At 45.7% G+C, this 15651-nt stretch overlaps 1 protein-coding gene across 1 annotated transcript in view; it reads left to right on the forward strand.

Moving 5' to 3' along the window:
• The first annotated feature begins 10938 nt into the window (after nucleotides 1–10938).
• Nucleotides 10939–15651, forward strand: part of LOC134585806 (amine sulfotransferase-like) — a 117277-nt gene continuing 112564 nt past the window's right edge. The window contains exons 1-2 of the mRNA XM_063441275.1: nucleotides 10939–10980; nucleotides 11073–11244. Coding sequence (XP_063297345.1) covers nucleotides 11085–11244 — 160 coding nt within the window. The 5' untranslated portion in view covers nucleotides 10939–10980; nucleotides 11073–11084. The remainder of the gene's footprint in view (nucleotides 10981–11072; nucleotides 11245–15651) is intronic.

Consider the following 15651-nt stretch of genomic DNA (forward strand, 5'->3'; position numbering starts at 1 on the left):
CTGCTGACTGTGAGGTACAGGGTCAAAGTTTACTCAATGATGACGAATAGGGGGCGGACCGAACATCGCATATGTTCGCCATCCGTGGCGAAAGCGAACACGCTATGTTCACCAGGAACTATTCGCCAGCGAACCGTTCGGGACATCACTACTCACCAACAATCAAAAAGAGAATTTTTTTTCAAAAAACTCATAAATCTCCATCTCTGAATGGCTAGTTGTATCCTTATTGGGTGTTTTTTAGTTACTATTTCTATCTAACTTAGTATTGACTACAGAGTTAAGATCCCCGCCAATAATCCATCTGCCACAATTTATAGAATCCACTTTATCTTTTTTTCAGAAATTTTAAGAAATTTCAGTGGTGATTTGTTTGGGGCATAAATATTCACTAGTGTGTATAAGATATCATTTAGGTTAACAATTACAATCTGAAAAAAACAAACATTATCATCTAGGACTTGATGGACCACCTCCACTTTAACTTTATCTGAAACCACAATGTCCACCCCTCTTTTTTTTTGTCCAACTAGATTGGCTGAATAAACATTAGGGTATTTGTAAAAGTTCCAGAGTTTCTTCCATTTAAGAACCCAATGTGTTCTGTTAAAAGTTTATATAGGCAGCCTCTCTTTTGGGGGGTATTTAGACCTCTGAAATTCATTGTGACAATTTTATTTGACATTTCTATCGTATATCAAGCTGTGCATCCTTAGATCCTCAGATCCCCTCAATGGCTTCATAAACAGGAAAGAAAAAAAAATATTCTCACAACATTCCAGCTGAGATATAATGTCATTATCTCAACAAATCCCTGCTTCCACCACATGGGTCAGGCCGGATGGCGGGAAGGGGAGATAGATCATTATATGGTACACAAATAGCAAGGAGTGTGTATATATATATATATACTAAACCCCCATTATTTTTTGCCTAGGTGAGGTGTTTTTAAATAAAACTACTACACTCTCTAAGATTTGAAATCATTGTTTAGTGAATAAGCGAGTGCGCTGGATTCTGTATTTTGTATATTTTGGCCCCAGCAGCACCCTGTGTTCAGGTGAGTGCAGCCCTCTTGGATTTGTTTATATATTTTGGAGTCCTGGCCAACTCCTTGGTTTTGCACCCCTCCCTGTCACAGGTGCCTCATTCCAGGGCCCTATTTAGCCTTGACTTGCAGAGAGTCCCAGGAAGGATGTATTTCCCAAGTAAGTGGATTAATCTCATAAGAGCAAGCATTAGGCTCATAGGCGTGCGCAGCCTGTTGCATTAGGGTGTGCACCCTAAAGCACAAACACACACGCCGCGTGTATATGTATTTTTATATACACACACACACACACATATACATACACACACACAAATACAAGTATACGTAGGTGCAGTGTATGTATGATTGTGAGCTGAGCTGTGCAGTGTGTGTGATTGTGAGCGGTGCAGCGTGTAAGGGGTGCGTGATTGCGAGGGGTACAGTGTGGTGTAATTGTGAAGGGTGCAGTGTGTGTGATTGTGAGGGGTACAGTGTATGTAATTGTAAGGGGTACAGTTTGTGTAATTGTGAGGGATTCAGTTTGTGTGGGGTACAGTGTGTATGATTGTGAGGGGTGCACTGTGTGGGCGACAGGGGTTAGGAGGGTGGAGGGGCAGCAACAGGGGTTGGGGGGGTAGAGGGACAGGAGGTGGGGGGGTGGAGGGGCAGTGACAGGAGGTAGCGGGGGTAGACGGTTAGTGACAGGGGTTAGGGGGTAGTAACAGGGGTTAGGGGTGGTAGAGGGGTAGTGACGGGTTAGGGGGATAGAGGGGTAATGACAGGGGTTGGGGTAGAGGGGCAGTGACAGGGGGTGGGGGAGTGGATGGGCAGTAACAGGGGTTAAGGGGGTTGGAGAGGCAGTGACATGGGTTAGGGGGGTAAAGGGGCAGTGACAGGGGTTAGGGGGGTAGAGTGGTGTGACAGGGGACAGGGGACAGGGGTTAAGGGGGGTAGTGACGGGGTAGAGGGGGTAGTGATGGGGTTAGGGGGGTAGTGACGGGGGTTAGGGGGTAGTGACGGGGGTTAGGGGGGTAGTGACAGGGGTTAGGGGGTTAGAGGGGTAGTGACAGGGGTTAGGGAGGTAGAGGGGTAGTGACAGGGGTTAGAGGGGTAGTGAAAGGGGTTAGAGGGGTAGTGAAAGGGTTTAGAGGGGTAGTGAAAGGGGTTAGAGGGCGAGTGAAAGGGGTTAGAGGGGTAGTGACAGGGATTAAGGGGGTAGTGACAGGGGTTAGGGGGTAGTGACAGGGGTTAGGGGGTAGTGACAGGGGTTGGGGGGTAGTGACAGGGGTTAGAGGGGTAGTGGCAGGGGTTAGAGGGGTAGTGACAGGGGTTAGAGGGTAGTGACAGGGGTTAGGGGGTTAGAGGGGTAGTGACAGGGGTTAGTGACAGGGGTTAGCCCCCCCCAGCCCCTTTGTCTGTCTTTCTTTCCCACAGCCCTTTTCTGTTGGTCTCTCCCCTCAGCCTGTTTTTATTGTGTGTCCCTCTTCCCCTCAGGCTCCTTTGTGTAACTTTTCCCTCCCAAGCCATATAGACATAGATATATAGCTACACACACATACAGGCACATAGTCACAGAAATATGCAGGCACACAATCAAACAAACACAGCCATACAGGCACACAGTCATACAATCAACACATACAGGTACACAGACATACAGTCATACAGACACACACACAGAGACATACAGACACTGGCATATAGATAAATAAAGACACAGTTATACAAACACAGACATCCAGAGACATGAAGATGCAGGCATATAGAGACATACAGAACAAGGCATACAGATACATACAGGCATGCAGAGACATACTTACACAGGCATGCAGGGACATATATACACAGACAGTCACACAAAGATATACAGAACAAGGAATACAGAGGCATATGGATACGGTCATACAGAGACCTACAGACACAGACATACAGTGACATTCAGAAACACACGGACACAGTCATATAGAGACATACAGACACAGACATACATACACTTTCATACACAGACAGACATAGTCATACAGAGACATGCAGACAGGTATACAGGTATACAGAGCAGGGGCAGATCCAGAACCTAATCTTGGGTGGGGGGTGGTAGTGAGTTTTAGTGGGGTAATAGGGGCTCTAATTGAGGAGTTAGGGGCTGTAGTAGGGGGACAGGGGCTGTAGTTGAGAGTTAGGGGCTGTAATTGGGGGCTTATGAAATGTAGTGGGGAATTGGGGCTGTAGTAGGGGGTTAGGGACTGAAGTAGGTTGATGGCTGCAAGTGGGAACAGGGGCTGTAGTGTGGAGGATATGGGCAGCAATTGGGAGAGAGGGGCTGTAGTGGGGGTAAGGACTGTAGTAAGGGAATAGGGGCTGTACTGGAGTTATGGGGTGTAAAAGGGAGTGGAAGGGATGTGAAGTAAGGGAGTTAGGGGCTGTAGAAGGGAGTATAGGGGCTGTGGTGGGAGCAAAGGGGCAATGTGGTTGGAAACGGGCAGTATGGTGGGAAACAGGGGCAGTAGCGGGGGACACAGGGGCAGTATGGTGTGGGCACAGGCTGTAACGAGGGACACTGAGGCAATAAAGTGGTGTTACAGGGACAGTATGGTAGGGGGTAAATGGGAAGTAGAGGGGGGGACAGGGGCTGTTGAGGCGGGTAGGGGAAGTAGAGGGGGAGACAGGGGCAGTAGAGGCGTGTGAAAGGGGGGCAGAGGCAGGGGGCAGGGTCTGTAGAGGGAAATAGAGGAGGCACAGGGGATAAAGAGGGGGGCACAAAAGCAATAGAGGGGGGGCATGGGCAGTATAGTGGGGACAGGGGCTGTAGAGGGGGGCATGGGCTGTATAGGGGGCGCATGGGCAGTATGGTGGGGCAGAGGCTTTAGAGGGGCTGTTAAGGGGCAGGGGTAGTATGGTGGGGCAGTTTGGTGGGGCAGGGGCTGTAGAGGGGGCAGGGGTAGTATGGTGGGGCAGGGGCTATACGGTGGGGCAGGGGCATAGAGGGGCTGTAGAGGGGGCAGGGGAATTATGGTGGGGCAGGGGCATAGAGGGGGCAGGGGCAGTATGGTGGGGTAGGGGCTATAGAGGGGCTGTAAAGGGGGCAGTATTGTGGGGGCAAGGGCTATAGAGGGAAATAGAAGTGCTGTAGAGGGGCACATGGGGCAGTAGAGGGGGCAGGGGCACTATGGTGGGGCAGGCGCTATAGAGGGGCTGTAAAGGGGGCAGGGGTAGTATGGTGGGGCAGTTTGGAGGGGCAGGGGCTGTAGAGGGGGCAGGGGCAGTATGGTGGGGCAGGGGCTATAGAGGTGGCAGGGGTAGTATGGTGGGGGCAGGTGCTATAGAGGTGGCAGGGGAGTATGGTGGGGGCAGGGGGAGTATGGTGGGGCAGGGGCTGTAGAAAAGGGCTGCAAAAAAAGTTTTGATTTAAAAAAAATAAAAATACTAAAAGTTCTTCCCCCACCCCCTACCCCTCCCCCTCCCCCTCCCCCTCCCAGGGGCTTACCTTGGGCCAGGGAGGGGAGAGCCTTACCCCTGCTGGTCAGCTGGGACGGGCTGCACTGGAGGCTGGAGCTGCAGTCAGGACCGCTGGGGAGTCTGGGAGCAGTAGAAGTCCTGCCCCCTTCTGACATCATCAGAGGAGGACGGCTGACTTCACTGCCCTGCTCCTGTGTGCTGGCTGCAGGGAGAGAGGTGAGATTACAAATCCGAGTCTCCAGCCAGAGGCAGGGGATTTGGATTTTTGCGCCCCCCTCCTCTGGCACGCCTTATGGACGCGCCGGCCCTGCTTACAGCGCACTTTGAAAAAGTCTTATAGTTTTGGGTGATAAAAAATACATTTGGGATATGCACTTCATATCTGAGAGTTACATAGAACTGTCAAATACTGTGCTTACAGCGCACTTTTAAAAATTCAAATTGTTTTGGGTGCTAATGCTAAATAGTACATTTGCGTCCTGCGGTGCACTTTATATCTGACAGTCGAATAGAACTGTCAAATACTGTGGTTACAGCGTTGTTTGATCAATTAAAACATTTTTGGGTGCTAAATATACATTTGCGACCTGCACTTCATATCTGACAGTCAAATAGAACCGTCAAATACCAATATAACAATATTGTAATTTGGGGGCAATACCCTCACAAGTCAAACTGAGAGGTCAGTTTATATGGAAAACTGTTGCCTGGATACAATTCTAAAACAATTCCCATATGTCCTTTGCAGAGTTTACATGCTGGAAAAACACAGGTGCCAACTGCTTTGGCTTTCTGAAGTGTGCAGACCGGCAAGGAGGGCAGGGTTGAGGAGTGGGTGGAAGATGATGTGGAGGATGATTAAGTCCTAGACCCCACATGGACTCAAGGTAATGCGAGTGACATGTGCAGTTTGGAGGAAGAGGCGCTGGTCGCACAGAGGCACCAGCACAGCTTAAGAGTGAGCAGTGTGCAAAAGCGGAGCGGCCGTCCCCTAGCGCTCGTCGGCATGTATTAGCTCGAGAATTACCAGTTATCCAAGTAACAGATGGAGCGATCAAAGGATCCATAATAGAGTTGAGCGAACCCGAGCTGCAGAGTTCGGGTTCTTACCAGATTTAACAAGCCATTTGAAGTTTCGCAGTCCGGTGACCGGGACCCAGACACTGTCTGGGCGGCAGTCGGACGACCAGAAACCATCACCCGACTGTTCCACAACTTGGAACAGGATGTGACATTCACTGTAGCGGCTGTGCGCGCTTTCGGCGTTCTCACCCTGCTGCTGCTCGCCTGTCTGCGCTGCAGCGTAACTTCGGCCTTCCCACTCACCGCCTCATATGCGACGTGCCCACAAGGTGGAACTCCACCTTGCACATGCTTGAGAGACTGTGCGAGCAGCAGGCGATAGTGGAGTTTCAGCTGCAGTACGCATGGGTCAGTCGCTCTGCACCACACTTGCCCTCCAATTGATCATAGTTAAAGGATTTCAAGTTGACTCATTACAATTACAGGGCCTCTAAAGAGTCCTGTATTGTTATTTGTCGTCACTACCTCCCCTCGTCGGGAGTGGGTAATTTGCACGCCTGCTGCCTTCCTTGGATGTGGTAGCCGTTTCTCAGGTTGCCTCGCCGGAATCGATCCCTGATTCCCAGTTACCCATGGTCACCATGGTAGGCGCAGAAAGTGGCATTGAAAGTTGATAGGGCAGACATCCAAATGCAAAGTCGCCGTTACGGGGACGTGCGATTGGCCCGAGATTCTCTAGAGTCACCAAAGTGCCTGCGCAACTATAATGTCGATAGCTACTCTGCCGAACGGATCTTCACTAATAGGTAGGGGATGGAGGGGGGCCCTGTGCCGGTCCCTTCTCTTCCCCACTCTCTGGCAGACATCTGGCAGTACTGCCTCAGATCCTGAGAGATGCCTGGCCAGAAGAAGCTGTGAGTGAGCCGAGACGCTGTTTGGCCCTGCCAAGGGGATATCGTGAGCTAGCTTCAGCAGCTCTTACCAATACTTAATGGGTCTGGGGCTGGCGGTCTCTCACCAGCCATGTCGTTGGGGAGTCCATTGAAAAAGTGCTCTAACATGACGAGCTGGGTGATCTCCTCCGGGAACTTGGCTTGATGGGAGTTGAGCCAGTTCTGGGTGGCCCTTGTGATGCGGCATGCCCACACCACATGGGAGTCCTTTTCCCCTTTCCGGATCTCCCTAAACTTTCTGCGGTATTGCTCGGGGGTGACCGCATACTGGGCCAGGAGGATTTGTGTAATAAAGGGATAGTTTCTGATCTTCTCTTCTGGTACAGCCCGGTAAATATCTGCTGCCTTCCCCACTAGTTTGCTGGCCAGGATGGTGACCAAGTCGCTGGGGTCCACGTCTTGGAGTAGGCACTGGCACTCAAAGTCTTGTAAAAAGTCATCGATGCCTTCTTCTTCTTCCTTTAACTCTTTGAAGGCATTGTATGGTAGCTTGTGGGCCAGGGCGGTTGTGCTTCCCAGGACCCTCTGCTCCCTTCTTCCTTCATCTGGGTTCATGGAGGTCGCCCTCTGTCTATTGGCAAGGACATAGGCTTGCACCTCCAAAAACGTTCTGCTGACAATCCTGCTGACAATCCTCTGAGGGTGGCTCTCGGTAATATGCCAGGCGCCGTTCCACCTCCTTGCACACTTCCTCCTCATCCCCGGCCCCTGGCTGGGGTTCGTTGTCGCACTGCGTGCCTGGTCGTCCTCCATGAGCGCAGCAGTCAATTCGGCCTTGTTACACCCACCAGGCATTATTCCTCTGACTACACACAAGTCCTGCAGTGTAGGTCGCTTTAGAGCGCTGTAGGGACATGGAATCCTGCCGCTTGCCACCAATTGAAGCGGGACCTGGGTAACCGATGGTTATCCCCTTTGATTAGAATAGGTCAGACCCATTTCCCTAGTAACTGGATGGGACACAGTTCCAGGATACAACGTTTGACAATCTTTATTTGAGTACACAGCTTTGCCTCCTGTTGCCTCCTGCTCCGCTTCCTCCTCCTCATCCGGTCAGCGTAACACCTTCACCACCAACTTCAGCACAGCCAGGGGGAAACAGCAAGCTGTTTTAAAACTCATAGGTTTGGGAGGAAAACCCCACAACGCGCAGGAGCTGTGGACGGGCATGGAACAACCGACCGATGCGTGGTTGTTGCAACTGATTCTCAAGCCTGGTGGTGTGCGATAATGGGCAAAATCTCGTAGCAGCTCTGTGCCTAGCCTGTTTGACGCACATCCCTTGACTGGCGCATGTGCTGAATTTGGTGGTGCAGAAATTCCTGAAAAACTACCCATATATATTTTTGGGGGCTACCCCAATAAAAAAAACAAAAAAATAAAAAACAGTGTTGGCTATCTCCTCCTCCACCGCCGCTTCCACCTACACCACCACGGTCACCTCCTCCTCAACCTATGGGTCACTTAGTATAAACTATGTACGCAATAGCAGAGGCTTGTGAAGCCCTTTTCTCCATGCATCAGGAGTTGAGCATTTCTCCATGCATCAGGACTGCAAGAAATGCACCGCAGGCCGCAAATGTTTCTTTTTTTATATGTCCCAATATTTTGGGGGTTACCCCAATAAAAAAAACAAAAAAAAACAGAGTTGGCTACCTCCTCCTCCACCGCCGCTTCCACCTACACCTCCACGGTCACCGCCTCCTCAACCTATGGGTCACTTATAAACTATGTACACAATAGCAAAGGCTTGTGAAGGCATTTTCTCCATGCATCAGGAGTTGAGCTCAGTTTGAACAATGAAAGAGAATACTCTGCACTCCAACCCTCTCTCAAATGGATAATTCTGATTTATGTTCTTCCAAAGCTAAAATCAAAGATTCCGTCTAGTGCTATTTCATGGCTCACCTGTATTTTTAATTTTGTTTACAGGGCACTTGTCCTACTCTTACCCCCATTTTACTTCCTTTTGCAGCTCTCTAGCCCTTTCCAGGACTTTTTTAGATTCATTTTTTGTGCCCAAAAGTTTGGGTCTCCATTGAGTTCAATGGGGTTCGGGGTCAAATTCGGGGTCAAGTTCGATCCCGAACCCGGACTTTTTTTCGAACTTCGGCCGAATCCGCCGGACCCGAACATCCAGGTGTCTGCTCAACTCTAGTTCTAACTTACTTAGAATTTAAATTAAGTTTAATTTTAGATATAAAACAATAAAATGTTGTGAAGGTGCATATTTAGAGAATTCTATATCCTAAGTTTAATTATCCTATATATCATTAAGCCATATTTTTCTGATAATCAGTATTCAACCTTTTACGATACTTAAAGGGCAAATAATATGTTTTCCTTCAAGGAATGTAGTCACTTAAAATCTAATTCATCATTAAAGTGGCCCCATATGGCCGCCTTTGAGAATGGAGTATTTAAATATATTCTATATATAATCTTCTTAGATAATTATTTTTGGGGAATCTTACTTCATAAACTTCAATGTGTCGCAAGTCATCACAACGTCAAGAATCTTACTCTATAGGATCTGGGGTATACCAATTTCAAAGAGATTGAGAGAGAGTTTAATATCTTTTTATCAGCAGTTTTGTATTAATAGTATACTATAAGTATGTACAGTTTACAACAGTGGTAGTCAACCTTTTTCTACCTACCGCCCACTAATGCATCTTTCTTGATGGGAAAAATGTCCTTACCGCCCACCAGTTTTCGCGCAAGTGCAGAATATTTTTTAGAAAGGAGGGTGTTTTAAAAAAAATAAATGTACGTACATTTTTCTTTTTATTTCTACTTTATGCATGTTTATAATGTTTTTAACTTTATAAAGTTTAATGAGAAAACAGTAAAAAGTAAATTGAAATCACCTTTACTAGTGATTAATGAGATCCTTGAGGTTGATGCTGCGAGACTAAATATTTGATATCTGGTTCGATTTTTGTAAGGAACAAATGAAGGTCTCCTCTTTCGGTGATATTCAGATGATGTCTCTGTTTGCTCATAATATGATTTCTCATCTGTGCATCAGCTCCCCTCCTCTCCCTCCTCAATTACCCTCCCCACCTTTAGCAATTCCCAGTAGGAAGGCTGAGCTAGGTAGCCCACTTACTATTATTAGCCAACAACAATTCTCTCCTTTTCCATCTTTCACCTTTTTTTACAAGTACTCTACTCCTACTTTCTCCTATTCTACAAATACTCTGCTCCTTCTTTCTCCTATTCTACAAATACTCTGCTCCTTCTTTATTCTATTCTACAAGTACTCTGCTCACAAACACACACTCACACATACACTTACAGACACACACACACTCACAGACAAACACACTCACACATACATTTACAGACATTTATTAATATTAAATGTCCACCCAGCCTCCCTACTTGGAGAGCTGGTGTGGATCTGTCCCTGGGGTCTAGTGGGGCTTCACTTCGGTGGGCGGCAGAGTTCTAATCCGAGGTGGTGAGGGAGCTCTAACCTCTCTGCCCTGCTCCCTCGCGGGCTGTCTGCTGATGCCAGGAGCCGGAATATGACGTCATATTCCGGCTCCCACGGCATCAGCAAACATTGTGCGAGTGAGCAGAGCAGAGAGGTTAGAGCTCCCTCGCAGCCTCGGATTAAAACTCTGCCATGCCGGGGGGTCCAGAAGGTGGCCTGGCAGGAGGGAGTGCTTGAAAGTCACTGAAATTTTGCGCCCCCAAGTCGCTTGCGCCCGCCCACTCTAAAAAGGAGAAATCCTCTCAAAAAGAGGATTTGGATTTAGCCGCCGAAATCCCTACCGCCCACCTGGAATCCTGAAACACCCACTAGTGGGCGGTAGGGACCAGGTTGATGACCCATAGTCTAAACCTTGCTGAAACACAATTCAAACTCTCAAATAGATGGTACCTAACACTGTAACGTCTAAAGAATTTTTTTTCTGAATCATCAGATAGATGCTGGAAATTCAAAGTTAATGAAGGCAATTTGATCAATTTATGGTGGCAATACACACCCATAAACAAATTCTGTGAAGATGTAATCAATGCAATATATCAAATAACAGAATTGAAATTAGACACGGGGAGTTTCATAAGAAATATAGATACACTTAGTACATTTCAGGAGATATTCATGATGACAAGAGTACCAAGGCCTGAATCACAGAGGCACAAGAAAAAAAATTCAAAAAAATACCAGGCAGGTACACGTCTGAAATATATTTAAAAATAACAATAAAACATTTGGGGCTTCTGGCCCTAATACCCCCAGCAACATGTATGACCTTGGCATAAATGGACATCTAAGTGTGATTCATTTCACAGATCTTTTACTAAACAAAAGTTCAGCTAAGTCTATAAAATAATAGTCATGATATCCAAAGTGCATAGTCCAAAACCCAGAAGCTACACAATGTTTGGCACAGATATTGGCACAGGTTTTCTTTACATATAAAAAGCCCTTGTGCTTTTCCTGATGTCAAATTGAAATTGCTCTGACCTGCTTATATTCAGAACAGGAATTGTAGAAAAGAGGTACTCCATGAAAATTTTAATAATTCTCATGTTTATTCAAAACTATTCAACATAAATTGTTGTTAAATTTGATTGTTTTTCTTTCTTTTAAGGTGTGCTAGAAAATGTCCCTGGAAGAGCTTAATGATTATGCTAATCCCAATGTATTTCAATATAAGGGAATATATTTTCACAATGAATATACAACACCTGAAATGATAGATTCTCTGGAGCATCTTGAAATCAGAGACAGCGATGTTTTCTTGGTGACTTTTCCAAAGTCAGGTAAATATATATCCAAAGTCAGACAGACATACAAAATGAAATGTACTGACATCAGGACCCTTGTGATTACAGCTGATAATGTAATTATTAATGTATATATATGTGTGTGTGTATATATATATATATATGTGTGTGTGTGTGTGTGTTGAATTTGTAAATATCTATTATATATTTATATTAGGATATGTAAGTGTGTGTTTGTATGTATGTATATATTTGTATGTATTACTAACTGCATATCTTTTCAACCATATGAGTCCATAATTTGCTCGCATTGTTATTTAAATTGTCAAAGTCTGACATCTATCCCACAGAGATGCCGAGTGAGAACATAAAAATTGTTTTGTCAGTAGTTGGGAACAGTTAGCATTTTGACTCAAAAATAGTGTTTGCCTTGGTGTCCATATTAAAATTGGTGCTATACTTGTATAGGATTTGGAAGATTCACAAAACATTGGTTTTAATGGAATTCATAGCCGAATGCATCCAGCAGAATGCACACTTGCAAATTATCGTACACTTACTTTCATGAAGGCAAATGATCATTTAAAGTACTACTTGCCCACTGACAGCACCAGCATCGGGAAAATAAGTAAATAACCCTTGGCAATGCAATGGTTAATTATGTGATGGCTGGCTAGCAAGCACTACATTAAAAAAAAATACATAAATTAATTAATTGAATGACTATGGGGATTACTGAGACAACCAGATTACTTTAAAACATTTAAAATATTTAAAACTAGCAACTGGAGAGCCATTGTCCCCTCGGTGGGCATTGGGTGGGAGGGTTTAAAAATAAATAATAGGGGTGGACAGATCACTGTCCACCCCCACCCCACCTGTGTCTGGCGAGTGGGAAATACTTTTAAAAAAAAATGGGGAGACATACTTATGTCCTACCCTACCCCCACCCATGGTCAGTTGGTGCGGGCTATTATAATATACATGGGGGACCTAGAGACAGTGGGTGGTGGCCTTAATCATAATATTCAGGTGGAGTGCTTAATGTCCCCCATTGATTGGTGGATGACAGGTTGTGGCCCTAGTAATTATATTTGTGGGAGGTGCTAGTGACCTCCAATCCCCCCATGGGTGGTGAATGGAGGCTCTTATTATTAAACAAGTGGCTCCACCCTCCACACCCTTCCCCTCCTAAGTGTCTGAAGAATCCGCAATCCCCTTGCCAGCCCCATAAAAATAAATGTCCCTACCCTACTTACCATTAAAAGTATTCTTTCTTCTTCTGTTCTTCAGACCCCAAAAAGGCCAAATTAAAATGCATAATTCATGCAACTAATGAATAAAAAAAAACAACAACAAAAAAAAAACCTGATGCAATAATATTAATCCATCTATGCCCCACAAGAGCTTGTCGCAGTGAGATTTTATAGTGGGGAAAGCCTTTATATAGGCTTTCCAACGCTATGTCAGCTGTCCCATTTTGTGGGAAAATGTCCAATGTAATTTTAGTAAGAGTGCTCTGATTTGCTGGCTAGTAACCCCACCAATCAGAGTGCTCTGAAAGCCAAGCTTCAAGAGAAGTGATCCACTAAAAAACATAGTATATGAAATGTGACAGTAGTCACCATCACTGGAATCATATCTCTGACACTTTATAATATTGCAATATTATATGGGGAATGTCATGTGTTATCTTGTGTCTGGCTGTTGGGCTTGTGCAGTGCCACCTGCTGCTTTTAAATTAGTCTGCAACATTTGTGTGCAGTGCCGCCTGTTGGTTGCAACAGTTACGTGCCTTGACTTAATAGCAAGACTCCTTAATTTGCATATTGTGGCTTATGCAGGTACAAGACATGTTCCTGCTAGTGTTTGTCTTCCCAAACTCTTGTATGAATAGTTCATTGCGTTATTATTATGTTGTTTATTATCTGTTTTCTCAACTGTGTAGTATTTATTATTGTACTTGTGCATTTCACCACATGTTTAACCCATTAAGGATGAAAGCAACTGTACAAATTGTGACCAAAATAAAACCACTACAAAACCTAGAATTTGAGCTATATGCCTCTTCAATCATAATTCACCTCTTTCACCCACACTTATTATATATAATTTTGTTCAGGAAAAACAGCAGACAGATTAGCAATAAAGAATACCAGCTACAGTAACCTACTACCGTCTACTAGAGTTGAGTGAACCCGAACTGAAAAATTCGGGTTCGTACCAAACATTATGTTTTTTGGACCCTGGACCCGAACACGGACATTTCAGTGTATTTTCGGGTTGGAGTTCGGTGTTCGCCGATTTAATGGCACGTTTTAAAAGGCTGAAGGGCAGCCAATCAACAAGCGTTTGGCTCGTGTGCCCTTAGAAGCCATCACAGCCATGCCTACTGTGGCAGAACCAGCCTCGCCACTGGGCATTGAAGAAGACTGATTGCCAGCCTCCTGCCATGTGACTATGGGCCCTGGGATGTATTGCCTGCTCTCCTGTACTGCTGAGGTTTGCTACCAACTAGGTGGATTTGGCTATGGAGCTTGTCTAGTGCCTTCTGTTGGTAGCAACAGCAATATGCACTACCTGAATAGCAAGACTGGTTCATTTGCATATTGCTAATTCTGCAGGCATGTGAGATATGTTCTGTTAATTATTGTCTCCCTCACCTCTTTGAAAATATGCCATTGTGTTATAATAAGTCACTGTATGTTGCCTGCTATGATTTGACTGTTTGTAATTTTATTGAGTTTTCACAGCAATGTTAATGTAATGACCATATGGACTAGTCCCAAGGAAAATAAAGTTTTAGACAGTTCTTCTTGACCCTCAACACGTAGTCTTGTCTCGTTGTTGAAAGGGAATTTGTAGCTTAATCAATAGCTCTTTTCAGAGCTCTGCCTTTCTAATGCTCCAGGGATCCAGCGGATGGGATTTCACCTCTCTCCTACAGCCCAGCATCTTGCCCGGAGGAAGGACGTCGCCAATGGCAGATACCCCTCACTACCCTGGGTAGCCATTACACCTACTAATGATTGGCCAGTGCAGCACGTGAGCCATAGACATAGTATACATAGATGCCGCATTGACTGCTGAGCGGCGAGAAATAATGGGACTGGCAGTACTCAGTCAGTGCAGGGATAATGGGAATGGTAGTACTCAGTCAGTGCAGGGATAATGGGAATGGTAGTACTCAGTGCAGAGCAGGGATAATGGGAATGGCAGTACTCGGTTAGTGCAGGGATAATGGGAATGGTAGTACTCAGTCAGTGCAGGGATAATGGGAATGGTAGTGATACCGGAGAAACTGATGGAAGCGAAGCACAGAGAGATGGACACAGGTTTCTTCAGGAAGGAAGAGATTCTTTATTGGATCACCGATCGGGACTCAGAGGGACTAACGTCACCAAAATACAGCAAGTTCTGAGCCCCGGACAATAGTGCAGGCTCCTTATATAGGCACATAACATATTAAGCTCCACCCGCACATTCTCTTGACCAATCAATACAAATAAGAATTAACTTCCTGCTTGACCGCATGGCTTGTCCAGCACAATGGAGGAGGGGAATACTACATCCTGTATTCTTGCACATGCTCCGTACACTACTGATCGTATCTTGCCTCGTGCAACCAACTGATCGATACGTCAGCATATGCACGTACACATGCCACGTGGTAATCTCGGCCTACTAAATTTATTTTTACAGAGATTCCACCACATTCCCCCCTTTGATGCCTCTTGATATTTCACAATTACTTGAGGCATCACTTAACCTTAGTTTGCATACACCGCAAGTTACCTTGAACCAAACCAGACTTAACTTATGATGTGAATCTATAACACTCATCTTCCTGCATTGGTTCTCCCTGATCTAGAGCCTCATATTTATAAATTGCCATTATCTGTGCAGCAGCCTTCCTCTCTGCTATATTTTCTATCAGGCTTTGCACAGACCTAACTACCAAGGGTATAAGACACGGCAGGAGTAGACACAACATTAAAATCAGACTCCACCTACCACTGCCTTAAGCCCTCCAAACCACTCATACCAGCTACCAAACCAACTGCTTGGATTATACCCTTTCCATACCTGAGTAGGCACATGCGCTAGTTTAACCATATAGCTAGTAAGCTCAGCTATTGCTTGCCCTTCGTCATCTATTTGAAGACAGCAATTGCTCAGGTTAAACTTCCCACATACACCTCCCTCTACTGCCAAAAGGTAATCCAAGGCTAATCTATTTTGGTAGACTGCTGTCCTCATCCTGGTATTATGCTTCGCTAGAAGATTGAGCGCTTGTGATGTCTCATTAGTAATAATCTCAACCACCGCCTGTAATCTTATAATACGGTTGAGCATATAAATAGGGGTTCTATAACCAAAGGTACCATCTTCTGCCCACGTGGCTGGCCCATAATAATCTATAATACGCTGGGGAGGCCATTC

The sequence above is a fragment of the Pelobates fuscus genome, chromosome 2, assembly GCF_036172605.1.
Source record: "Pelobates fuscus isolate aPelFus1 chromosome 2, aPelFus1.pri, whole genome shotgun sequence".
In the NCBI taxonomy this organism is placed as follows: Eukaryota; Metazoa; Chordata; class Amphibia; order Anura; family Pelobatidae; genus Pelobates; species Pelobates fuscus.